Source organism: Trachinotus anak, unplaced genomic scaffold, assembly GCF_046630095.1.
Source record: "Trachinotus anak isolate AG129_WGS33_773 ecotype Australia unplaced genomic scaffold, CSIRO_AGI_Tana_v1 ptg000032l, whole genome shotgun sequence".
In the NCBI taxonomy this organism is placed as follows: Eukaryota; Metazoa; Chordata; class Actinopteri; order Carangiformes; family Carangidae; genus Trachinotus; species Trachinotus anak.
The window spans coordinates 12,943,002-12,968,665 of record NW_027273883.1 but is presented as its reverse complement, the minus strand read 5'-3'; the positions used below and the strand labels follow the sequence as shown (position 1 = coordinate 12,968,665).

General features: G+C 43.0%; 2 protein-coding genes across 2 annotated transcripts; one reads left to right on the top strand and one right to left on the bottom strand.

The window, feature by feature from the left end:
- The first annotated feature begins 763 nt into the window (after positions 1 to 763).
- chrnb2 (cholinergic receptor, nicotinic, beta 2) lies at positions 764 to 19,448 on the top strand. The gene is made up of 6 exons (XM_071470340.1): positions 764 to 1,088; positions 10,558 to 10,703; positions 12,672 to 12,716; positions 14,454 to 14,563; positions 16,586 to 17,714; positions 19,222 to 19,448. Exons 1-6 carry the CDS (start codon positions 1,031 to 1,033, stop codon positions 19,372 to 19,374), a joined length of 1,641 nt encoding a protein of 546 aa, XP_071326441.1. The 5' UTR covers positions 764 to 1,030; the 3' UTR covers positions 19,375 to 19,448.
- Positions 19,449 to 22,548: 3,100 nt separating this feature from the next.
- Positions 22,549 to 24,519, bottom strand: s100t (S100 calcium binding protein T). The gene is made up of 3 exons (XM_071470603.1): positions 24,389 to 24,519; positions 23,213 to 23,375; positions 22,549 to 23,106 (listed from the first exon to the last, which is right to left on the bottom strand). The coding sequence occupies exons 2-3, from the start codon at positions 23,372 to 23,374 to the stop codon at positions 22,942 to 22,944; spliced, it is 327 nt and encodes a 108-aa protein (XP_071326704.1). The 5' UTR covers position 23,375; positions 24,389 to 24,519; the 3' UTR covers positions 22,549 to 22,941.
- Between the last annotated feature and the right edge of the window lie 1,145 nt (positions 24,520 to 25,664).

The window sequence follows — 25,664 nt, the reverse complement described above, 5'->3', positions numbered from 1 at the left end:
TGCAACCTTCTTTGTGTTCATCTTAACTTGTGTCTACCTGGCTTCTCTTCCTTCTTAACTCCCTCCTCCTACCTGTTCTCTCCTCCCTCCCTATCTTCCATCATCTCCCATCTTGCATGTTTGACTTTGTGAATGTGGATTAGAGGTCACTTCGGTGGTCCAGAGGGAGGAGAAACAACATTGAACCTTTAATGAAATATTTTTTATCTAATAGATATAATAGTGACAGGAAGGGAAAAATAAAAAAAGGAGAGAAGAAGAAAGCACAGAAGAAAATATATATATAAACGTCCAAATCCTTGTTGTTTTATACTAAATTATCATGTTTCTTTCTTTATTTTTTTTCAGTAAATTATTTTGCATGTTGGCCAAAAAAAAAAAAAAAAAAAAAAAGCATTGATGCAGATGTCATCACATGTGTCGGTGGCTGGCGATAAAGAACACTGCCACAGGGTACGTTTTATATATAAAATACCACTGCTGCCACAACTGTTTGGCTTTACTAAATAAAGCAGATAGAGATGAAAGATGCCATTAAGTCTGACAAGGCCACTAATAAAGTCACTGCTGGGCACAATAAACACCGTGGAAGTACCTCGGAGAGCTGACTATTATATGGAGATGTGTGACTGTGCGGGGAAGACGCTGGCATCGTTAGCTAAGCTGTGGATCCTCTGAGGTATGCCACCCCCCCCCCCCCCCCCCCCCCGCTCTTTGCGCGCCCCGCCCCCGCCTCTCCCGCGCACCGCATCACTGAGCGGTGTTCAGCACGGACAGCCAGCACCGCACGACCCGGCGCAGAGCTTACCTGGCCCCGTCGAGATCCCGTTTCTATTTTCCACTTAATCGGGCGAAGAAGTGTGGACCGACGGAGAGCCCTGACGTCACCATGCCAGGTAGAGAGTGAAAGGGGGGAGGGGGGGGAGGGGGGGGTCTGGGTCGTGAGGAGGAGGTTGGAGTAACACTGCGGGTGTGCTTGAGGAGGTGGCCTCTCCATCCCGGTGAACACCTTTCGGGCTCGGACGCACGTATGATGATGGACGGCTGGCCGCCGCTGCTGCTGCTGGCGCTCCTCGCCATTGCGGGAGGTGAGTAACTTGTCCGTATAATGGCTCCATCGATGCGCTTTTGTGTGTGTGTGTGTGTGTGCGTGCGTGTGCGCGCATCGGCACCTTGACAGGGGCAGAAACACGGTGCGTTAGTGCATCCAGGTATTCTGAATAGGTTTCTGTGAAGTAATGAGGGAGTGGGTGAGAAACAAAAGGAGTGGTTTGATGCTGAGGAGAAGCAGAGGAGGAGAAAATGACTCTTTCATTGCTGTGTCACCATCTCTCTCACAACAGCAGCGAGCGACGGAATGATGTAGTGGAGAAAAACTGCCCACTCTGTGTATAACATGTGCCCGAAGTAGAAACACCAGCCAGCACGACTCGCATTGTCCGTTTAAACCCTTTAAATGAAGGTATCTTATTTAACATTTACTTCGTATAGCGCGTTTATACACCTTGCTATAAAGTAACACCAGGTGGTATTATGTCACAGGTATGGACTATATTACAGTTAGCCTTCTTCTGGGGATTTGTTGGGGGAAAGCACATTTTGTAAACAAATTAGAAAAAAAATATGGCACATTATAAACACATTGAAAAAAAAAATCATTTTAAAGGCATCAAATGTAGCTCAGACATCGGTTACATGAAACTGCACTAACAGCAGGTATAGGAGTCAATGCACAATCCAGCACCTACCTCGAAAACAGACTCAGGGCCATTGCAGGTGCAGTTAACCCCCTCTCTCTACATAGAGCCATGAAGAGACATACGGAGATAGAAAGGTTATCACCCATTTACTCCCCCTAACACCCCCCCCCACCCCCCCCCCACCCCCACCCCCCACCCTCTCCTCTCTCATTAACACTGAGGTCCTGTATTGAGTGGGCAGGTTAATGAGAGGCACTTTGAGCTAAAACAACTTCTACATCCTGTCATCAAAGGACAAATGATGTGTCATCCAGCAGCACAGGAAAAGCCTCCTGCCTCTGTTATACCAGCTTATACAGATAAATGCTCTTCTTGTCTTTATAGAGGAAGTGCATTAAGTAGATGAGTCTTATTTACCGCACTGTTGTTGCATTAGGAGCAAATGAGGTACGCGTTAAGTGTAAAGCTATTAGGGTGTTTGGACATTTTTTACCTCCGTAAGTTGGCTCTAATTTGGTGTTAATTTGTGCTTGGCAGAGGGTTCGCTCCAAGCAGAACAGGAAGCACGTCAGCTGATTGGTTGAATTACAGCTCCCTTAATATTTTCAGCCAGTCCATAGCAGTGACAGGGCAGAGGCCAGCTCAGTGCCTCCAAGCAAAAGGACTGTTTGTCACTTCCTGCGTCGCAGCACACATAACCACACACACTAACACACCTCCATCCACTCTCTCTCTCACACACACACACACACACACACACACATGCTTGGCCATCTGCCTCGCATTGACTAACTGTTCATCATCACCCATGGCGACAACATGCTCCTGCTTTCCCTCTGTCTAACACATACACAAACACACACACACACACACATAGAGAAAGAGAGCTTTACACCACACGGTCCATCACAATACATCCACGAGCAATCATAAAGACATACAGTAAAAGATCAAATGCTTTGACCTGCATTCACCTGCCATTTATCATTTCAAGCACCTAGTCCAAACACACACACACACACACACACAGACTCAAAAGCAAACATGTGGTTTTTTTAATACCATCACTTATATTTTATTTCAGAAGCAAGAGCAACTTTTAATGGTATTATCAAAAACACATGGATATATATACTGATATAAGGAGTAGCATTTCCACCACCAGCTCCAGATTACGATCAAGAAACAAGCACAACACCAAGTGTTTCATAAGAGAGCGGACAAAAAAGAGAGTAAACAGAATCCAAAATACATCAAAAATATAAAGTGAACAGGAATAAAATTTATGTATAGTTTACGAGGCTGGTTGAGGCCTATTTGTATTTGTTTATGTTCATACAAATTCAATAAAAAAAAATTATGTCAGCAACAATAAAACAAATGTTAATTGAAAGCTACAAATAGAACTAATATAATATCAATTATGTGCCCAATGGTGCATAATATTTGGCACCCAGAGCAGTAAGTTCTGTTGGTCGATCATCCCTGAGTTCAAACAGAGGTATGTGCACTAAAACATAAAATGCTACCAACATGAAATATCACTTTAAGGAGCTTCATAAGCAGTGGAGTACTAATGAGTCATCTTCCCTTAAGGGAGAAAATCTGATTAGCATCATCCTTGGAGACTATAAACTCAATCCACACACAAACACACGCAGACACATGTTTGAAGAAATGCTCACAATGAGCACATGGTCGCACACACACACCTGGAGCGCAAGCTTATAATAGCGCAATTTATAGATTCCCTACGAGGGAGCAAGCAAAATACATAACTGAAAAACATGTACTTAGAAAACACAACAAAAACACGCACAGACTCAGACTAAGATGTGATCTTTTATGTTCTCATTTCTTCACATTTGGCCATGATGGCCCCCGGGCTTGTAACCGTCATATCACATTCACATATAAGTGAATTAGAAGAGAGGAGATGTGTGTTTGTGGGTTGATGCATCTTTCTCTCTCAGTCTCTCTCACACACACACACACAAATAATCAGTGTCGGAGCAAGTATTAGTAAAGATCGAATGGGATGGAGAAAAGTCATAACTTAACGCCTCCAAATCCATAACAACACTTTGTTACGTAAGACTTGAACATGCACAAATACACAAAAGGAGTCGGGAGCATTTACTGGCTGTGCAAGGACGCTGAAGGACATTTCACCACCTGTCGTAGACGCTGCCGTGAGGATGTGGCCATCCTGCTGTGTGAGGAGGATGTCTCTTGTCATTTCCCCAGCAGGCCATGCATAATAAACAGGTCTGGGGTGCTGAGCTGACCTGATGCAGGGGTTACAGGATATGGAGCACGGTGTGTGACTGTCCCATCCACCAAGGACATGAAGTGTACTTGGATTAGTTTTGCTACAACACTTTTATTATCTGCATCTTAAAACGGATCTCATGTAGGGGTATGCGTGAATGGTATGTATGCACCGTAATCCTAGTCCTCTGCTCTATGAGTGACTTAGGTGAGTATCAACTAATCATTTCCCTTGGCAGAGCTACAGTCTAGAAAGTTCTGCTCAGTCAGTGTGGCCTGTCATCACTTTCCTGCTGCACCGTTCCAGCTCTCTCTGCAGCATCCCAACCTGCACATTACAACAGCCCTCTTATTGCCTCTCCCTCTCTCTCTCTCTCTCTCTCCCTCTCTCTCCTTTTCTGTCACTTTCTGTCTTTATTTCCTCTGTCGCCATCTCTTTGGACTGACTCCCAATACACAGCAGCAACAGGATCAGATCAGCGGACAGGGGCTGCATCTGCGATTAGAAATGCACAGCAGACCCGAAACAGAAGCCTGCGTTTGTATGTGAGAACGTGTGTGATTCCGTGTGTAAAACTGTGTGCTCTCATGTGTGATTTGTGTGAGATTATGTGTGTGTGTGAGGGAGAGTCAGTGTGTGTGTGTGTGTGTGTGAATGAATGTGCAGCAGTAGTAGCAGCACACAGCAGTATGTGGCCCTGGAGATTAGAGGGAAGCAGAGGGAGAGCACAGAGGTTTAATAGAAACTTAAGAAGTGGAGAGGAAGAGGCAGATAAGAGACATTTGGAAAGTTAAGAGTTTTAATTTTGACTGTGTCTGAGAATATTTTAAGAAAAAAGAGAAAGAAGAAGAAAAAGGTGGACTTAACTTAAGGCAGCACGGTGCTTATGTTGGTCGAATGCAGGTGTTTGTAGAGGTGTGTGGAAGATAACACACATCTTCCTCTGATGAAATCACATATGGCAGGTAAAACAGCTTTATCTTGTCATCACTGTAAAAATGATCTGACATCCAAAAGTACACCGGCCTGGAAAAGAACAATAAAAAAAGAGAAAAATATGCTTATCAACAGAGATCAAGAGAGAGAAATACATGTATGCCCTGATTTTGATCGAGACATCAACAAGATGCAGCCTATGTCTGAATTGTTATCTAGATCCATGTATTGCTGTCAGACAGGCGACTGTTTCTTCGTGTGCACATATTACTTTCAGGCGGCAGACTTCGGGCTGGTGATAACGGGCTTTAGGATTTATGAGTAGCCAAATAATAGCTGTTATGAGAGGCATAATGTAGTTCAAGTGATGTGTTTTATTGCAATCCCTGAAATAGGCACCGCAGTTAGAAAGCCATACCGTCTTTCATGCAACAGCTGCTGCCTTGGCCGTAAATAATACAATGAACCACACGACTGTATATTCCCAATATGAGGACTTCTGGACAGTGAAGCTTTTCAATGACAGACTCTTTAGTGATCTAAACCAATTTAATGTGCTCACTTCAGATTTCCCCTGATGTGACTGCAAAATATTTTCCACAGTGTTTGACAGTGTGTCCTGTATCATCTTGTGCCAGCGCTTCACTGAGGAAATACCAGTCATACACTTATATGTTAAAAAATATTCAAACCTGGGATGCAGACATAGACTATGGTTAGAAAAAGAGTTTTGTAATTTGAAACAATAGATAAATAAACAGAAAAAAAAAAAACAAAAATAAATGAATGGACTAGTACTTTTTTATTTCTATGGCTGGAAAAATGCATTGTCCTCCCATATGCATCTTTGATAATGGGCCTCCCAAAGTTTAAAAGATTAGGGCCTGTTTGTATGAAGAACAATAACTATGAAGCTAAATATAAAACTATTATTATATATTATTCCTTAACATCAACAGTACAGTAGATATTTCTGGTAAGTTACTCAGCAAATTAATCTTTATCTCAAAAATTTTAAGAGCTGCAACTAACAATTATTTTCCATCATTGATTAGTCAGTTAATTGAGTAATTGGTTGGTCTATAGTCATATAATGCAAAGTAGAAAAATGCTCATTGCAACTTCCCAAAACTAAAGGTGCTGTCCACACAGTCCAAACCCCAAAGATGTTCTGTTTACAGCGTCATAAAACACACTGAAGCAGCAAATCTTCAAGTTTTCAAAGCTGGAACCAGTGAATATTCTCCATTGTTTTTTGGAAAAATAACTTAAGACAAGAATTGATTATATAAATAGTGTTCGGTTGATCAAACAATCGAATATTCCTCTTATAATTTCAGTTCTAATATTAACCTTCAGGCTACAAAACAGTGTTTTGATGTTGCAAACTTTTAGTCTTGTGTTGTTTCTTATATAATTTCATTGTGTATTTATCACAGTTACATTATGTTTTTGATGCATGTTTTTCTTTTTGTTTCTATCTAATATTTTCTTCTATAAAAGGGTTAATAAATTAATATTAGAAGACGATGCATAAAACATGACATTGTCATAAACTGTAAAATGTATCTTCTCATCATTAATAGTTAATACAATGGCACAGACTCAAATGACCAGACTTTTCTCGACATGGACGTTTGTTGAATTTGGCAACAATAATGCTTCCTCCCTCAGATAGTCCACAGTGGGATGGCTTTGATTTTTTTTTTTTTTTGGAGTAATGTGATATTGCGGATGGATGGAGGATCAATATTTATATTTCAGTTCTATGGGCACTACAGAGCCAATTGGGTGTTGCCAGTAGATCAATGGATCTCTCCATTATTGATTTAAGAATATTTCAGCATAAAAGCTCCCAGCTGCAGCCAAAAAGCCTCTTTAGTAGAGCACTGAGAAGAGAGCAGAGAGCCATCCTACTTTCCCTCCAACCTCTTCTCATTTGAGTGAACAGTATAAATAGAGATCATCACTGTAATAGTCTTTGCGGGATAATTCAATTTAGCTCTCGCTTCACCCTCATTTTCTCGACATTTGTCTCTACAGTGTGTGTGGACTCCGGCATTTAAGTCACGTCTTAAACTACCGTCAACAGATGCCGTAAAATGTAACAACTGATCATTCAATATGATTAAAGAAGCAAACACAGATTTCACCAAAATCAGGACAAAGATCTACAGCACATACTCTCTGAGGACCTACTAAGATCAATGGCTATTTGAAGGAAGGAAAGAAAAATGGTAAACATGGCTACCATCTCTGCCTGTGCTGTGTTTGTGTGTTTGCATGTGCATGGTGGTGTGTAACTTCCCTAGCTCCAGGGTCTAATGGGGAGCCCTGCTGAAATATTCATAGTGTCACATTAAGTTTGCAATATTTGCACTGGAAAACAACCAGGATACAACCTGAGCTACCAGCAACATTACAACCACTCAGCCACTCGGCCTTTAGCGTGACAGAGCGTCGTATGTGGAGACAGAGAAAGAGAGAGATCAGTCTTTGTTTAGAAGCGTTAATAAGTGCTGCAGATGAGAGGCCAAGTTAACATGTTTGTGCAGCGATCAGAGCGGAGAGTGGGGATATTTTTGCAGCCTTGTTCTAGAGATAAGAAAAGCCAGAATAGGCTGCAGTTTTCTGTCTGGATCTCTAATTTGTCTCAGTGCTGTAATATATTAGTCTAGACTTTCATTCTGAGCCTGTGCAAATATTTTAGTAGAACTAAAAATAAAGAGAAAATAAAATTCAGTGATTCAGTGAGTGAATGCAAGCCAAGACTGCGTAATCCCCTAAATTTGATTTTTAAATGTTTCAGACTTTGTGTATATAGACAGATACATTAGCCAGACTTTTATTATAGGAGTAAGAGCAGTAGTTCACGAGAAAATACTTGCTATATTTCACCATGTTCAGATATTCAGTAAAAAAAAAATAGAATAAAATGCAACTGTTGCCAGAGCTACACTAAATCCACATCCTTTTTGACAACCTGCTAAGGTCAACAAAAAAAAAAAAAACAGGCAAAGTGCGGTCGAGATAATTATCCTGAATCGCAACTTTGAAATAATTGTACACAGGAGTTCCTCTGCATTTATTCCGCTTCATCAGTTTGGCCCCAAACTTTTTGCTGGCTCCTTGTAAAAATGGGCTTAGTCATCTCCAGTGAGAAACCAAACTGAATTACTCCTCTTGCTCAACAGATATGATATCAACATGAATCAGCCTTCACCTGTTAGAGAGTTTGGTTGAGGTGCTGGGGTCAGTGTGACGAGCTCTGGAGCAGAGACCCCACGTTAAATCTTCTTTTTCATACGTTCAGGTGCACAGATGCATCAAGATGCTTGATACAAATATAATATAAGATACTGCGAGAACACTCCCCTCACAAACTGTGTTTACAAAGAAGACTGAGTATCATAACTGAATATCACTTTGTAGAGATTGTCGTCTAGTTAGTTTTGGCATGAAACTACCATTTAGATAATGAGCATGGCTGACAAAAGTATGGATTATTTTCTGCTTCATCATTGTTGAAGTGAAGTGTATTAGCTTCCTGTCTCAGCCGGCAGTGTTATTGCCTTGTGCTTCTGGGATTAATATACATTACTCATATGGCTCAGACACAGACAGTGATGCTTATTTCCCTCATGAATATTTGTACACAAAAAGACACATGAACATGTAGACGTAAAAACGCTAGCCAGTGCTTGTGCATGATAAACAACCAGAGCGCTACACACATGCGCTGACAGGCCGAGTATTGATGATGTTGGATAAGCGAGGGAAAGGGGCAATAAATGGACAGTGGCTGTCAGCAACAGGGAGATGGAGATAACAGGAAGGAGAGAGGGAGGTAGGCAGTTGGAAGTGGAAAGATGTAGCAAGTGTAAAAGAAAATGAGACGGAGGAGACAGGATGCAGAAAAGAGCAGGAGATTTAAAAAAAAAAAAAAGGAAGATGGGGAGCGAGGAATTACGTGTTGAGTTTACAGGAATGAAGAGAGTCCTCATTGATCCAGAGACAGAGGCTATCATTCCTGTTCAGTGAACACAGCAGTGCTCCAGGGCAAGAGGGAGGAGGGGGAGGGGGGGGGGGGGGCAGTTAGCATGTCAGAGAGGAACTCAGAAACACATTCAGCTTCAGTGAAAATGATGAAAGAAACCCAACATTAGTGGTTTGTCTAGTGTGTTTGCAGTTTTTTAAATTCCACTTTAATCACCATTTCAATGTTTATATCACTAGGTCGACAAATCCCAACATTTTTGCCTCTCTCAAATATACCTGCTCTGCTTTTGGTAGCTAATACATTAAGTTCCTCTGTACTGTACTATTAACTAGGTCTGATTAATTTATCACTGATTAATCTGACAGTTATTTTCTCAATTATTTGGATAATTATTTGTCTCTAAAATGAGAAAAATGCAGATCATTTTTTTCTAAAGCCTCGGACGATGTCTTGAGAAATATATTCAGTTTACAGAGACATAAAACAGAAAAAAACACAAGGTCTTAGATATGAGAAGCTGGAACCATCTATCTACTATCGACTCCATTTTATTGAGTCTAGCTATTGTGAATTCATTTTTTTCTAATTTTGTGCAGATGGAGGTGAAAAGGGTTTTGTCTTTGTATTTTATTCTGTATTTTTTGTTTTTTATTGTTACTGTTAGATCTATATTTTGTGTATATGGACTGTCTTGAAAATAAAAAGTTTTCATCTCAAAGGGTTTATCCTTTAATTTAGGAAGAAATAAAAATGAAACAATTTCACCCTCATCGGCTTTGACATGTTTGATTTCCCTCGCTGCTGATAGCCTCTAAAATAGCAGGTTAGAGGATGACAACACTGGTACCAAGTTAACAGTAAGCAGCCCGTGTTCATCATCAGCGGGAAAGTGTGAGGGAGTTGTGAGAGGGAAAAGATGCAGCACAGGAGCGAACAGATGCCAGAGAGACAGGGGGTGAAGCACAGGAGTGAGAGGAAGGAAGGAGGAGGTGGAGAACAGTTGTTTTTCTCTATGCATCGTGTCTCTCAGTCAAACGCCTCCCCTCCTGCGTGTGGTGTTGTGACAGCTCTGCCCAAACTCGACCGCTCCCACAGATACGACTACAGTTGGCTACAGATGGAGCGACGGCAGACAGGAGGGGGGGGGAAGAGACAGGGGAAGGGAAGTGAGAGATGGAGTGAAAATAACCCAAAGCTACTAAAGACTGGCAGTTGGGGGGAAGTGCAACATGGCAGAGAAGAATAGATAGAGACAGAGCAGAGGCACGAAGAGAGCGGTAGAGACAGAGAGGATAGCGATAGAGATGTTCAGACTGGTTGACTCATTCTTATGATGTCAGATCTTGTAAGAAGTGTGTATCGAGCTGTGTTGACGTGCTCCAGCCGGCAGTGATGAGTAATGCCATGGTTCAAAGGCTTTGCGCTCTCAATACACATGGATAGCCATGCAGCTCTCAAATCTGGGAGTGAGGGCAGTGGCCAAACAGAGAAAGTCAGCAGCATCGCTGATTTCCTGCTCCTGCATGCTTGTACAGTATAGGCCAAACCAACATGAGAAAATTCTTTTTAACTGATGCCAAGAGAGACACAGATGGCTGCAACTCCAGATAGAAGCAGATGATGATGATGATAATGTGTTCTCATTACAGGCAGCCTCGGGGCAGACACAGAGGAGCGGCTGGTGGAGCATCTCCTAAACCCAGCCCACTACAACAAACTGATCCGTCCTGCGACTAATGGCTCAGAGCTGGTTACTGTGCAGCTGATGGTGTCGTTGGCCCAACTCATCAGTGTGGTGAGTGTGCACATGTTTGGGAGGCTGTGTTTGAATCTGTGTGGACCTTTCATATTCAGCATGATATCCATCCTTTCATTTTAGTTACAAATAAACAATAATTAAGTTTCATGGAAACCAACTCAGAACGTTTGGAAAAGTTTGCAGAAAGAAAACAGAAAAAAACAAGATTTAATAATACTTTATACACTAATTCTTGGCAACTACAATATTCCACAGCTAGAATGAGAACAAAATCAATGTAAAGCCACCTCAGCTGCAGAGCTTCCCTTCCTACCAACCAATCAATCAAGAAACTGAATTAGTGTAAGAACAACACAACCTCCTGAGCTCCAACATGCTGGTGGCAGACCAATAAAATCACTAAATCATCACCAGCAGTGTGAAAGTACACACCAATTTGGCACAACGACCCTGTCTACTTTCCATCATGGAAACAAAAGAGAATCACTCATATCCATCACCATCATTCAATATGGGCCACTGATCCAGGGAGAGACCAGTTCCTCCACCACCAACTATTCAAATCCATAATTAAATCCAAAATTACTGTAACATAACCAAAAACAAACTATGACCTTCTAAGTTACATGATGAGATCATGAAAATCACAAACCTATAAAGACATTTTCTTATGTTCGCAGTGCACTCTGGGTAGCACAGACGATTATTTTCATCCCACTTAGTGCCAACAATCCACCACTGTCTTCAGTGATTGCCCCCATCTACTCTGCCTGCTGGGAGGCATCACACAAGTTGCCCATGCAGAAACCCAGCTCTCCTTTCTCTAACTATCACTAAGAACATAATTGACTAGGAATCTGGACAATGTTCATCTCAATCTCCTTACAGAACACAGTTCAATGGAGAAAATAGAACAAAATCAGCCTTTAATGAAACCTGGAATTCATTCTTAACTCTTCCAGACCAAAGTGTGTGTGTGTGTGTGTGTGTGTGTGTGTGTGTGTGTGTGTGTGTGTGTGTGTGTGTTGTGTGTGTGTGTTTTGCTCGTGTGAATGCATGTGCAGTGTTATTGTAACATTTAAAGTGCTCACTATGCATCCATAATAGGCTCCAGTGTTACATCATTACATATTGTACTGGGATTATCATTATTTATGCAGTAACATGTAAGCAGCATTTTAATGTTGTAGCTAGCTGAGGTACAGCTAATTCTATTCACTTCATATTCTGTTGGGTGGTTTTAATGAAGCAGTTCATTGTTTATAAGCTCATTGCTGATTACTGAAATCTGTAAAATAACCAATGGCTACCATTATCAGATAAATGTAGGGGAGTAAAAAGTACATTATTTCCCTCTGTAATGCTGTGAGCTAAAAGAGGAAAAGCTGCATAAAATTAAAATACTCAAGCAAAGAAGTAACTCAGATCTGTATGTGAATATAGCACTTGAGTAAATGTTTCCGCTTTTCTACAAGCTCAAGAATAAGAGTAAAATCACTGCTGTCCTCAAGTTTGTCTTTGGGTAAATTAAAGGGCCACTGCAGTGAATTTACACATGAAGTTCAGTTCACTCATTATGTTGAGTACGACTCAGCTGTTGAAAACAGTTGTATAATGTCTTCTCTGGCTCTGGAGGAGCTTTCCACAGTCTGAGAAATTAATCCCGATGACATAATCAGGGTTATCTTGACTCGAGCTTGAAGACTTAAATTTTTTTGTCTGTGTTACAAACTGGGACATGGAGTTTGAAGGACATTTGCATTAACCAAGCAGGAAGGGTTTAATGGAAGATGCTATCAGGTTGCGTATAACAAAGTGTTGAACTCATTGTTTTTGAAGCCCGACTCAGCCTATCGGGACTCAAAGTCAGGATATCCCGGCCTCGCTGCCTCCATGTTATGCCATTTTGTTTTAAAAAATCTGTCACTCACACGTTGGAAGTGCTGTAATGAATCACTGAGGTACCCCTTCAGTCATAGTTTGTAATGTCTTCTTCCTCCGCAGCATGAAAGAGAGCAGGTGATGACCACAAACGTCTGGCTAACACAGGTGAGACTCCTCACTCTTTTCCTCATCACGTCATCTCAACATATTGTAGTAAACATTCTGCCACACACAGAAGGAGAGAACAAGTCAGAGAGATTATTCAAATATAGACCCAGCAGTGACTAAAAGATTTAAATTTAGATGGTTTTGCCTTAGATTTCACAGTGTGACAGCCAGGTCAGTGGATGTGAATCACAAACCACTGGGGACTTGAATTGTAGTCACAGTACTAAGAAAAAAAAAACAGACACTGAATGATGCCATAGTGTTATCATACCAGTAGACCATAGCATATGAGCAGTGGTCCAGTTAGTGGAGGGGAAAGATGCATCTCTGTGTTCCACGTTTCACTGGTTCTGTGGCTGGTAGAGTCTAATCCTGCCGCGACTCCGAGATCTGACAAGACTGGTGAAGTGTCAGACAGTGAGAGAGACATCAAACCACGCACGGCCTCCAAAGCCCAAAATCTGACAGGAGAAATATGAGAAGTGAGTTGAAATTTATGAGCAAGAATCACAGCTCGTTCTTTTTTACATCCAAAACCCAGATAACTGATGATAACACAAGCACGTTGCAAACAAATGCTGGAGCCCTGTTTCTCTGCCGATTTTGTGATTTACTATAACCTCACCCTGTGAAACCTGGGAATAATGTCACTCTGACTGAACTGTGACCCTCTTCTACATGGCTGGCTCTTTGTAATGCCTACAGCTGAGGCCTTTAACGTGTAGGTGTACTCATTTACACACACAAGGTATACAAATGCATCCACCCACACACATCAGCATCATATGTGCTTGCTTTTGGAGGCAGGTGTTAGGGCAGATTACACAGGCATATGTTCAAATTTAGATCTGTAAATGAAACAGTTAGAGCTCCCTAAACACCCTTCTGTGTCACCATTATGGACGCTGCATTTTTGATTAGATTGTTTATAGCTTCATGCTTTTTTCTATCTCAGTGTTCACACACAGACACACACATGCACATACGCTTGTACCTGAGCAAGTTAGGATTTATGACATGTAACGGAGCGTAGAATGGCCATCAGTGCTGTATGGATTCCTGGCCGTCTGTAAGCAGGGGAGCCAAGGACAACTGTCCTGAGCCAAGACAAACTGTAATGACCATAATGCATCACAGTTACTGCAGACGACCTCGCGTGGACTTTACAGCTCCAACGTGACTGTAACGTAGAAGAGCCAGACAGGGCTGCTATGACAGGTCGCAGAGGCCTTGGTGTGGCAATGTCTACGACTGACCCACAACATACAGAACAAGATAATGCTGGCCTATTACACAAGGTTACACAGGGGACAGAGAGAGATCTTCGCTAAAGCACACACACACACACACACACACACACACACACGTGCACACACACACGTACAGGAACAGCCTTACTGTAGATGCCATTTTAATCATGCTGATTGGTTTGTGGCTGGGTGTGTTTAAAAGACTATTCAGGGTGAGGGTTGATGTGAGCTCTTCTCTCTCTCTCTCTCACTCACTCTCTGGCTTAAAGTTAAAAGTATGATGTAAGCGGAGGGAGGACAGACAGCACAGGATGTTCTCCAGGCTTACGTGGCCTCTGATGTGTTGTATTGACTACCGACTGACTGTCAGACAGACGAAAAGTTGAACAGAGAGACTTTCTCCTCTCTGCTTCTTACAAGATGTCTTGCTGCTGTGTGATTGGCCAATGAGTGACTAAGCACTGTGTTTTTTATTGTCCCTCAGGAGTGGCAGGACTATCGTCTGACTTGGGTCCCTGAGGAGTTTGATGGAATGATGAAGGTCAGGCTGCCCTCAAAACACATCTGGCTGCCTGACGTGGTGCTCTACAACAAGTGAGTCAATCACTCACCCTCCTGTCCTGACTTCAGAGGGCTCCCAGGAGACAGACACAGGCTCATGGCAGCGTGCATACTCATACACATGCACAGCATAAGAACGTAATGTACAATTCTCATATCAAACTGATAACAGTCTAAAACTAATTCCCTGTTGCTATGATGCAGCTGCCATCACTCTAAGTCACTTTGGATAAGAACATGAATGAAATGCCACAAGTTGAACTGTGCGATACATGCAGACCTGCCGCACATGACTGAATATGTCCAATGTAATCTGCTCATATCACTCATGTTTCATTATTATACAGTATCTCCAACTCTCAGGAGACACCTCAAAGATGTAGTCTGCACTACACACTAGATAAGCACATGTTCATGCACAGTACATTTGTGCAAATACAGTAGTAGATACAGACAGATTCACACATATAAAACACAAACTGTTCCTTTTCTCTAATAATTTGCATAACTCCAAACTAAAATATATAGCTGTAAGGGCCTTGCCTACAGCGAAGACACCCTTTGTACATTGTGTATGCACCCTGTTACCATCAAGTTCCCAATAGGTACAGTGCACACAGAAACTCAGAAACCAACTCCCATACTTTGTGGTAATTTAATTAAACACCAATTTCCTCAGGAATATGCAGCATGGGAGCACAGTATAAACTATAAATTTAGTTTTTAATTAAGTCTTTAAACTATATTTTGACATGGGGACCAGCCTCTACAAGGCAGCACCAAAAGATGAGGTCATAATGCAGGACCCAGCTGAGTTGAAGTTGTGTTGAAGTGGTGCAAATTCCTGGTCAAAATGTGCAATTAATCAAATCAAATAATAAAATAAACTGATGATGAACCTGGGCCTTTAAGGGCTTGAGTATTAGTCTGGATGATATGGTCGAAATCAATCGTATAGTAAATGTTTGCAAAATCACATACATGTAAAATAATGCAATCCGAGGAATTGTGTTCAACTGTAATGGGTTATATAGCACAAAACTCTTCACATGTAAAACAGACACCTGATCTGTCAGTTTGTAATTGTATGTCTGAGGGGGTTAAGTGTGTTGCAGACCACTTGACTTAATGTAATGGAAACTGAGTGTCAGCCTACTGTATGTAAACCAGCTCATCAGAGTACAGTGATCTGTCTGGCCTTCTCCTCTTTCCCTGCCTCAGTCCTTACTTTACTAAAGATTAAAAGATCCCTGACCCACCCAACTCTGGATGAAATGATCCTGTTAATCCCACATACCCCAGGTCGACAAGCGATCCTCCAAGTCTTCTCCATTGCTTCCAGCTCCTGTCAGTCACTTCAACAGGAGGATTATCTCTGCATATGGTGGCACTAGAGTCTCAATTTGATTTTGTAACTAAATTTGCGAGGAAGTACTTGAGGATGGGGCAGTTCTGTAAATACAGTCAGAAAAGATGAATTATCCTCATGTGTATGTCATATCCTACACCATTAGCCATAATTAATTAGTTCTCTTGCAAAAATCTTGAGTCAAATAGAAATTCAATCCACAGCTTTAATGTTGTCAGTGGACTTCTGATCAAAGTGGCTAATTTGAGCTGTTTAACTTGACCCAGTCCAACCTGGGAGCTGTTTCCTGTCTAGACTGTGTGTTCATTTGATCCTGCTTCCTTGTTCTTTGTGTTTGTATAAGCAAGTGTGTGTGTGACCCTGCTGCCCCGCGACACCTTAGAGTCTCAACATCGTAACCTCTGTATGTGTTTGTGTGTGTGTGTGTGTGTGTGTGTGTGTGTGTGTGTGTGTCTGTGTCTGTGTCTGTGTCTGTGTCTGTGTGTGTGTGTGTCCGTCCTAGAGCTCTGTAATGAGTGCATATTGCATAATGTCCCACGGTTCATAAGACTCGGCCTCTCATTATAATTTATGTTTACAAAATTGTTAAATAATAAAGTCGTCATATAAAGGTTTCTGTTCATGTCTGACTCTTCTATTTTTGTCTGTCTCCTCTCCGTCTCTGTCTCTCTCACCTTGTCTCTCAGTGCCGATGGCGTGTACGAGGTGTCGTTCTACTCTAACGCGGTGGTCTCCTACGATGGCAGCATCTTCTGGTTGCCACCGGCCATCTATAAGTCAGCCTGTAAGATCGAGGTCAAGCACTTCCCCTTTGACCAGCAGAACTGCACGCTGCGCTTCCGCTCCTGGACCTACGACCGCACCGAGATCGATCTGGTGCTCCGTGCTGACGTGGCCAGCATGGATGACTTCACGCCCAGCGGGGAGTGGGACATCATCGCCCTGCCAGGCAGGCGAAACGAGAACCCAGCTGACCCCGCCTACGTGGACATAACGTACGACTTCATCATCCGCAGGAAGCCTCTTTTCTACACCATCAATCTTATCATCCCGTGTGTCCTCATCACCTCGCTGGCCATCCTGGTCTTCTACCTGCCCTCAGACTGCGGAGAGAAGATGACGCTCTGCATCTCGGTGCTGCTGGCCCTCACTGTGTTCCTGCTGCTGATCTCCAAGATTGTACCACCCACCTCACTGGACGTCCCTCTGGTGGGGAAGTACCTGATGTTCACTATGGTCCTGGTCACCTTCTCTATCGTCACCAGTGTGTGTGTGCTGAACGTGCACCACCGCTCGCCCACCACACACACTATGCCCCCTTGGGTTAAACTGGTGTTCCTCAACAAGCTTCCTGCCCTGCTCTTTATGCGCCAGCCCAGGAACAGCTGCGAGCGCCAGCGGCTGCGCCAAAGAAGAAGGGCCCAGGAGCAGAAAGAGGGCGGGCGGAGTGGGGAGGCAGGGGCCTTGATGGTGGGTCTCGGGTTGAGTAGTGCTGGCGGGAATGGAGGGGGAACCTCCACAGGGGTATTCGGCAAAGAGGACAGTGACCCTTGTACCTGCTATGTGAACCGAGCATCTGTTAAACAGTTTGGAGGGGATCTGGGAGGCGCAGGAGGTGGATCCATGGATGGTCTGAACAGGGTGAGGGAGGGCAGGGAAGGGGGCTCAGAAAACCTGCCAAGGGGGCAGCAAGCAGCAGGAGGTCCTGCTCTGACTCAGGCTCTGTTGGCTCAAGCCTGTCCGGGCTTTGAGGAGGCTGTGGAAGGGGTGCGCTTCATTGCCAACCACATGAAGAGTGAGGACGATGATCAAAGTGTGAGTGTCACTGTATATTTACTGTCTAATACTAGACTTTTTGGGATGACAGTGATATTAATACTTGGAAAGAGATAACAATATATCAGCCAAAATTCTTTTTTTTTTTTTTTTTGACTAAATAAATAACACAAAAATATTTTGCGGCAAAAATGAGGGTAAAAATATTTTATAGTTGGATAATAAACAATTTTCTGTAATAATTTTATTATTTTATTTTAATTTCTTAAAGTAGCTATAACATTTTTCTCCTAACAGTGGTAACAGTCATAAACCGACAGAGAATGCTCACCTGACTTCCCTCAGCTCTATAGCCTAAGCTAAAAAGCTCTGTTTTAGCTGATTGTTTTGGTTTTATGGCTTCACAGCTCCCACCAACATATTTCCAGCTGCAGTAGGCAGCTGTTTCCAACGAAAAGACATAATTTACTGTAGATTTAAATAACTAAAAACATAAAACACATGAATAGATGAAATTTTTATGTTTTTAAGTTAAAAACAAAGCACAAAGATAAAGTGAAATATACATGCTGATAAGGCCGCCAGTAAATCCTGCAATTTCTTACCATCATACACTTCAGTACCAATATATCTGAGATAAACAGATTAGGTGGTAAAACCAGCCTGCCAACATGTCGCTCAGGCTCTTCTCCATATTAAAATAAAATATCATCTTGTCTATGTGTGGATAACATCATACCATAAATCAGCTTCTTTTATGGGAATATGTTCGTAATCATAAAAAGCATCCTGAGCAGCACAGCTCCGTCCTCTCAGTACCATATCATGTTATAGTCATGACAGAGCCGTATCGCTCAGCCATCTGAAACGCATGGAGGACTACACCAGAGCATAGGAGACGGGTCTGTGATGCAATCATAGCCGTCTGAATATTCAACACAGACATGTAATTATAGCAGCAGCGTGACGTGTGCATAGAGAAGGCGTACAAGAGGAAAGGCGCTGGCATGGAGGAGCCAAGACAGCGGTGTGAGGGTGGCATTATTTATCGCTTTTCTTCAAGGCATCTGAGGAGACCAGGCTTCTCTTCTGGAGTGAAAGAAACCGACCTGGGAATTAACAATCCTCTGTAATTCTGTCCATCATCACCATAGTTACCACCCCGTCACCATGCCGACTGCTCTAAAATCCTCCCTCTCCTGCCTCAACCCTTCCCCTCCCCCTCTTCCCCCCTCCTCCCCAAGTCATCATCACTGGGGTTACAGTGTCAGCACACCCTCTGTCTCTGTGCCCTCCATCACTCTCTCTTGTCTCCCATGTCCTTCTCCTCCTCCTTGACTGGTGCTAGACCTCATCAGCGCTTTGTGGCAGAACAAGTCTCTACTCACATTAACCCTTCACCTCCATTAACCCTCTGCATAGTTAGAGGCAGAGAGATAGATAGAGAGGATGAGAACGAGAGGATGTGGGAGAGTGTGATTCTGCTCACCTTAATCTTTCTCTTCACCCCAATCCCACACCCCTTTTGTCCCATCCCCATCCACAGGTGAGCGAGGACTGGAAGTATGTTGCCATGGTGATCGACCGCCTCTTCCTGTGGATCTTTGTGTTTGTGTGCGTGTTTGGCACGATGGGCATGTTCCTGCAGCCGCTCTTCCAGAATTACACAGCCAAGACCATCACCAGCTCGCCAGGCTGACCTCCCACCTCAGCCACAAACACGCTGACGGACAGCTCCCCCCCGACCAATCAGCACAGCAGGACAAGGGCCAGAGGTGGGGAGGGGGGGAGGGGGGGTGGGGTGGGGGGGGCGGGTCTGGGTTTTATTATATCTATGGAACTGGAACCAGAACTGGAACTGATCAGCAATCACACCCATTACCTTTCTAGTAACGTTTTTTGCAATGAACAACTGTTTTTCTTGTATGAAGAAAAAGGAAAAACGCCATCATACTCCTACCTGCAGTTTTTTGTCCAGATGTTTAATGGACTGACCTCCCCTTTCTGGTGGAAACGTCCCTCCCTGCTCTCCTCTTCAGCCAGTCAGGGAACGAGGATGCTATGAATTACTCCTTGTCGAACCTTGCGCCAGCCAATCGACACTTCCCGCCTGCTGCTGACTGCTTAATTGACACATGACATGCCCGCCTTCAACATGACATTACTCATTCACAATATTGACTGATGTCAGTCGGAGCTCATCAGAAAGGGAAGGGAGGTTCATATCAAGGGTCTTCTACATTGATTTTATTTTTTTCAGAAATCCACTCCATCAGTGAACTGACTAGGTATATTTTATCATAGCATAGCAGCTTACCACAGTATAGTATTGAGTATATATTATTAAGATTTCTCTATGTGTTAGCTCATGCAAGGGCCTGTTGCTGATAGAGAGGCTACGGTGTGTTGTATGATTGTCTAGCTATAACAAGAATGTGATATAAACTGTATTACACAGCCTGTGACGCACACACTAACACTATATGTGTACAAGCGACAGATTGTGGAGGAAAATACATAGAGAGTACTTATAATAAAGAAAGAGCCAGGATGCATTATTAGATGGAAGTCAAAGGGGTACAGTAATAGATTTTGCATGGACAGTTTTTTTGCTTAGAGAGTTGTGCACAGTAGGTAGAGAGCAGCAGCAGCAGCCTGCCGTGCCAGAGTGCACAGCTGCAGTGAGATGAGTTGAGCTCCTAAGAAATTGAGGAATCTGAGCCAAGATGGTGGATAGGACATCCTGTTTGACAGAATATGATTTCTCCAAAGCAGAGTATTTAGAGCTCTGAGGCAAAGAGCAGTATTGAAAAAAAGGTACATGTACATCAAAATGTATTGGTTGACGGACAGGGATTTTATCATGGAAGTAAAGCTATTATGTGTATTAATATGTAATTTCACAACTGCTTATTTTCTGTCATTGCTGTGATTTTCAGATCAGAGTAAGACAGTGTCTCACCTGTTCCTCCTCTCCTTTCCTTTCCTTTCCTTTCCTATCCTCTCCTCTCCTCTCCTCTCCTCTCCTCTCCTTTCCTTTCCAGTGGATTCTGTTCATGTATGTAATGTTAAGAGCATATGTATACATGTGAGCGTGCCCCATACCCTAATCCATTATCACATCTGTCAGATACAATGTTCAGGAGAGCATACTGTGTGTGTGCCCCCTCCCAACCCCCCACCCTTTCTATTAATCTCTGCTATCCTCTCTCTGGTCCTCTCCCCCTTATCTGGTCTTCCACGGACAAACACATTTCTGACATTTAGTCCAATAAGAATAGTGCTAACCTACATTATCTAAACACCTACTCATGAGGTCAGTTTTCCTTTTTACCATGGAATGGCTGATTTGTCTTATTTCCCAGGTTCCCTGACAACCGAGTGAGATGCAAAAGGTCCTTTTCAAGTGCATAGAGAATTAAAATTTCAACAAACAAGAGAAATGAGAAGTAGAAATGACAATATGGCCAAAACTGAAGCAGTCATATCAGGCAATAATGAGTTACAGATGCAAACTCTAATAAGCAGAAATCATGAAGAAAAGGGCAATACATGATGCTAAACAGTATAAATGCGTCTGACATTATAATGATGCTGTAGTTGAGGTTTAACAGACTGAAAATAACTGGATAATCAGACCACCACAAGAGCAAGCACAATCCAGGTAGTGAGGAGGAATAAAGCAGGATAGGCAGAGACAAAGGACTGTTAGTGTTGTTGCTGCAAAGGAAAGCCACTAGAAATCTCTGAAAACTGTTGTCTAATCCTCGGTCACTGTCACTCGCTGTGAGTTTCCCTGGCTTTTTACGATCAAGTGGCCAAGTCTGCCGCTCAGCTCAGTACTGGACTGGGAGCTGTGTCTCTTTCTGTCTTTCTGTCTTTCTGTCTCTGGAGGACGGGATTACCCTGGGGGATCCCTGGCAGATCCCCAACAAGTGTGAAAAGCTTATCAGAGACCTGTGAAAACTGTAGGCTGCACGGCTCCGCATGGACAAAGTGCTGCTTTTCACCCTCTTCTTTCTTGCTTTCTCTCTCTCTCTCTCTCTCTCTCTCTCTCTCTCCCCCTCTCTCTGACCTTTCCACTCTCCTTCCTTCCTTCTCACTTCCTCTCTCATTATCCTCCTCTATCTCTCACCTTCTCCTTCCTGACTCTCAAATCTGCTCCTGTGCACACCTTAACCAGTCCAATAAAGGTTGTAGGTTCAGATTAATCAAAGAAAGCGTCTGTGGTCCATGTTTTTACTCTCTCCCTCTCTTGCTCTCTCTCTCTCTCTCTCTCTCTCTCTCTCTCTCTCACACACACACACACACACACACAGGTAACCTATTGTCTATAAACTACTGTCTTACACAATCTTCCAATTGATCTTACACCACAGGATAGCATGAAAGAAAGAAACGTTTCCTGGCTTTCTAATATTGAGGCTGGTAACTTCCTTTTCATATACTGACAAGCACACACATACACATGCCTACAGACTCACATAGTGCATTCTTTTCTTTTAGGAAGCAGGGCTTTTAAACAATCAAGGGTGTAGGGCCCAGCCAAGGTCACGTCGAGCTCTCGTTACTCTGCTGTAAAAACAGGAAAACTACCTGTTCATATAAACTTTTCGACTTTCTCTGATGCAGAGGGAGAGTATGATGTTAAGGCACCTCTTCTATGTTCGATGAATATTATAACATTGATATATTGCCAGTGATTGACCAAACAGTAATCAATTTCAAATCCTCATCCATCCCCCTTAAAGCAAATTAAAGCTAATGGAACAATCCTCTGTCAGGACAAATAGACAAATAGATTCGACTGAGGGCCACTTGCTGCCACCTGGTGTCCATCGTGTGTTCTTACTCGTCCCTGCTGTAATAAAGTACAACCAACATTGTATTGTTTGAGTAAATGTCACATTTATTTTTTCCAGGAGGGAATTCCTTTGTTTGAGTGTGTTACAAAATACATGAGAAGAAAAAGAATGAGAGATATATTCACATATTCAACAATAACAGGTGTTGAAGCTGACTTAAACTCTCCAGATTTTCACATTGCAATAAACACAGTTTGTAATGGAGTGATGGGACATTGCAGACAAATACACAATACATATACATCTCGAGTGACTACTAGATGTGTGTGTGTGTGTATTTGTGCACATGAACTCAATGATAGGATGTTCTTCTCTCCTGTCTAAAACAGTTTAGACAGGAGAGAAGGACATCCTGTCCTGCAAACCCACAAGGTCCTCCCTGCACCTTGTGCCGAGGGCGTTCACTTCTTCTTCTCCTGTTTTTCGTTGTACTCCAGGAAGAAGTCGTTGCAGGCAACAGTAAGAGCTCCGACCAGTATGATGAACTCAGTGAAATCCACCTCCCCATCGTTGTTGGAATCCAGGTCTCCCATAACCTTATCCACTGCCTCCTTATCCTGGGCGTTCTGCATGTGTGAGGATACAAAAGAGAAATTAGGTCAGATCTATTTTATACGCATGAAACTTCTGTGTGCATCTTGTATCCCTAAGTGTGTACATGCGCATCCTTACCCCCAGGTAGTTGCCAAGCTCTGAGGTAAGCATCTCTTTGAGCTCAGCCCTGCTCAGTGTGTATTTGTCCCCCTCGTTTCCAGAGTACTTATGGAAGGTCTGGATCATGAGCTGCATGGCGTTCTCCAGGGTGGAGGCGTTCTCTGAGTTGGGCAAAGACATTCTGGAGAAGGATGGAGAAGAAAAGGAGGGAGGAGGAGACAGCAAGAGCACTCCATGTCAGTATTTCTGCCTCTAAAATCTGCTCTCTCAAGCATGGAGAACAAGTCTGCTGCAAATCAATACAGGTTAAGAGTCTCTCTTGTTGCTCTTTCTCATACACAAATGCAATGCACGCACATTTTTTCTCTGGTTGACACACCTGCCAGACTAGCTGACAGACACATATAGATAAGGCATGAAGACAAACACATAGTGCATAGCTACAAACTGATGGCATCTAAGCATATCTGTCTAGTGACAGCAGGGTCAGAAACCCTGCACAGCCCTGGAGTCAAGTCTGCCCTCACTCATCAGGAGTGTTTCCTCCCTGCCAGTGGTCCTGATAAGATTTTGCTACAGATAAAACCTATCATCACTCTATTTGTTGCCTTGCCCCAGTGAAGAGGACCTCTGGGAGTCAGGACATAGTCAGCAGCCGGACATGTGAGCCAGCTGATAAGAGTGAAACTCTAAGCTGGTAAAACAGCTGAACCAGTGGAGGAGATGTAACCAGGGCACACAGAAGCAACCTGATCTGGCTTTTACTTTAGCCCTGCCGGATGGTAGAAAACACAGGAGACAGGTGTAAGTCCTTGCCTTTCCTGAACCTACATCACCTCTGAACTGTGAAGACTTTTCTGAACTATCAATCACTTCTTGCATCAGTCTCTCCTCATGGTCAATATGCTCCAAATTTTCATGAATCAGCAGCATTAAAAACCATCGGAAAGACTTCCTTTGTCAAGCTTTATCATGCTGTTGTCCAGATAACAAGATCAATTGAGGTTCTCAGTGATTAAACTGAAAGCTCTTCCTTTCTTTGTTGTTGATATGCACAAGGACTACAGACAACATCATGCATTAGCTGCACATGTAAAAATCTACTTTTGGAAGTAAAAATGGTCAGAGAGATGCAGAGAGACAGTTTTCAGTGTTGAAATCTGTTCCCTACATCCTTCCGTCTTTGCCTCTTACCTGAGCGGAGGACGAGTGCTGGCCTGCTGGTCAGGTGCAGAGAGAGAAGGCGGTAGCGATGGATGGATGTGGAGGATGAGGAGGACAGCGTCTTAAATACATCCCTCACTCCACCCATCCCACTTCTCCCTTCCTCCCATCTCCCTCCTTCCACCTGTTGCTCCTCTCCCCCTTCCCATCCCCACCCCCCTCTTCTCTCCTCCTTCTCTGTTTACTCATCAGACACCTGCTATGTGCTGAATGGACACAGGTAAGATCCACCTGACCCCCACCCCACCCCCACCCCACATCGCTATCTGTCAGAGATGACATATTGACAGAAAGCACTAATGGTACTGTAACTACAGGAAGACATTAAGCAAATTGAGGTGCCCTTAATATGACCACAAGACACACCACAAGTGCCCTTGTATACATTAAATGCTGTTAATGTGGCTACTTAGCTTAAAGTTAAGTATCTCTGCAGCTCAGTAACTCTGTGTGAATAGTGAGTTTGAGAGACACAATTATTGTGTAACATTCATATTTTAATGAGCTCATCTCACTAGGCCAACAGCATTTCCTGAGCACAATGAGGTGTTGTGGAGCGACACCAACACATCAATCACTATGCTACAGCTTGCTATTGTGACCGTGGATTATCCTGCTACCTTGTTGTGCAACCATTTTGTACTTAATGTCATAACAAAGGTTAGGCTAGGAGGGAGTGCTAAAATAAACATAAAAGATGGGCGACTCTTCGAATGTGATTTTAAGCAGCAAAAAGGGTATTCGGGTAAGCTTGGGGGTAAGGTGTTTACTGGAGGAGACGGGGGTCATGCCTGATATTGTATCCGAAGGATTAGTGTAGCACAGATGAATGGAGCCTTCACACCTGGCAGCCATGCAGAGAAATCCCCAGAACAAAGACTTTGCAAAACACACACAAAGGCAAACATGCTCATGCAAGGACGCGCGCAGGTGCACACTTTCACAAATGCATTCAAAACACACCATATGCATGCACGAAATATGCATGAAAAAGGTTCAGTACACAGATGCATTTGGAAAGGAAGACATACTTGAAACAGTTCAGGTAAATGAATGACAAAAAATAAACGACAGAAACACATAATCATGTGCACATGAACGAATAATCTAGAAGATCACACTTACGAAAGAATACACCATCAAAATGAATGCAAAAGCACTGTCATTGCAAGATGCCATGATATGCATGTTTGAATGTACTGTAAGTGCATCTTCTTGTTTATGTGTTGTTGCTGCAGTGTATTGT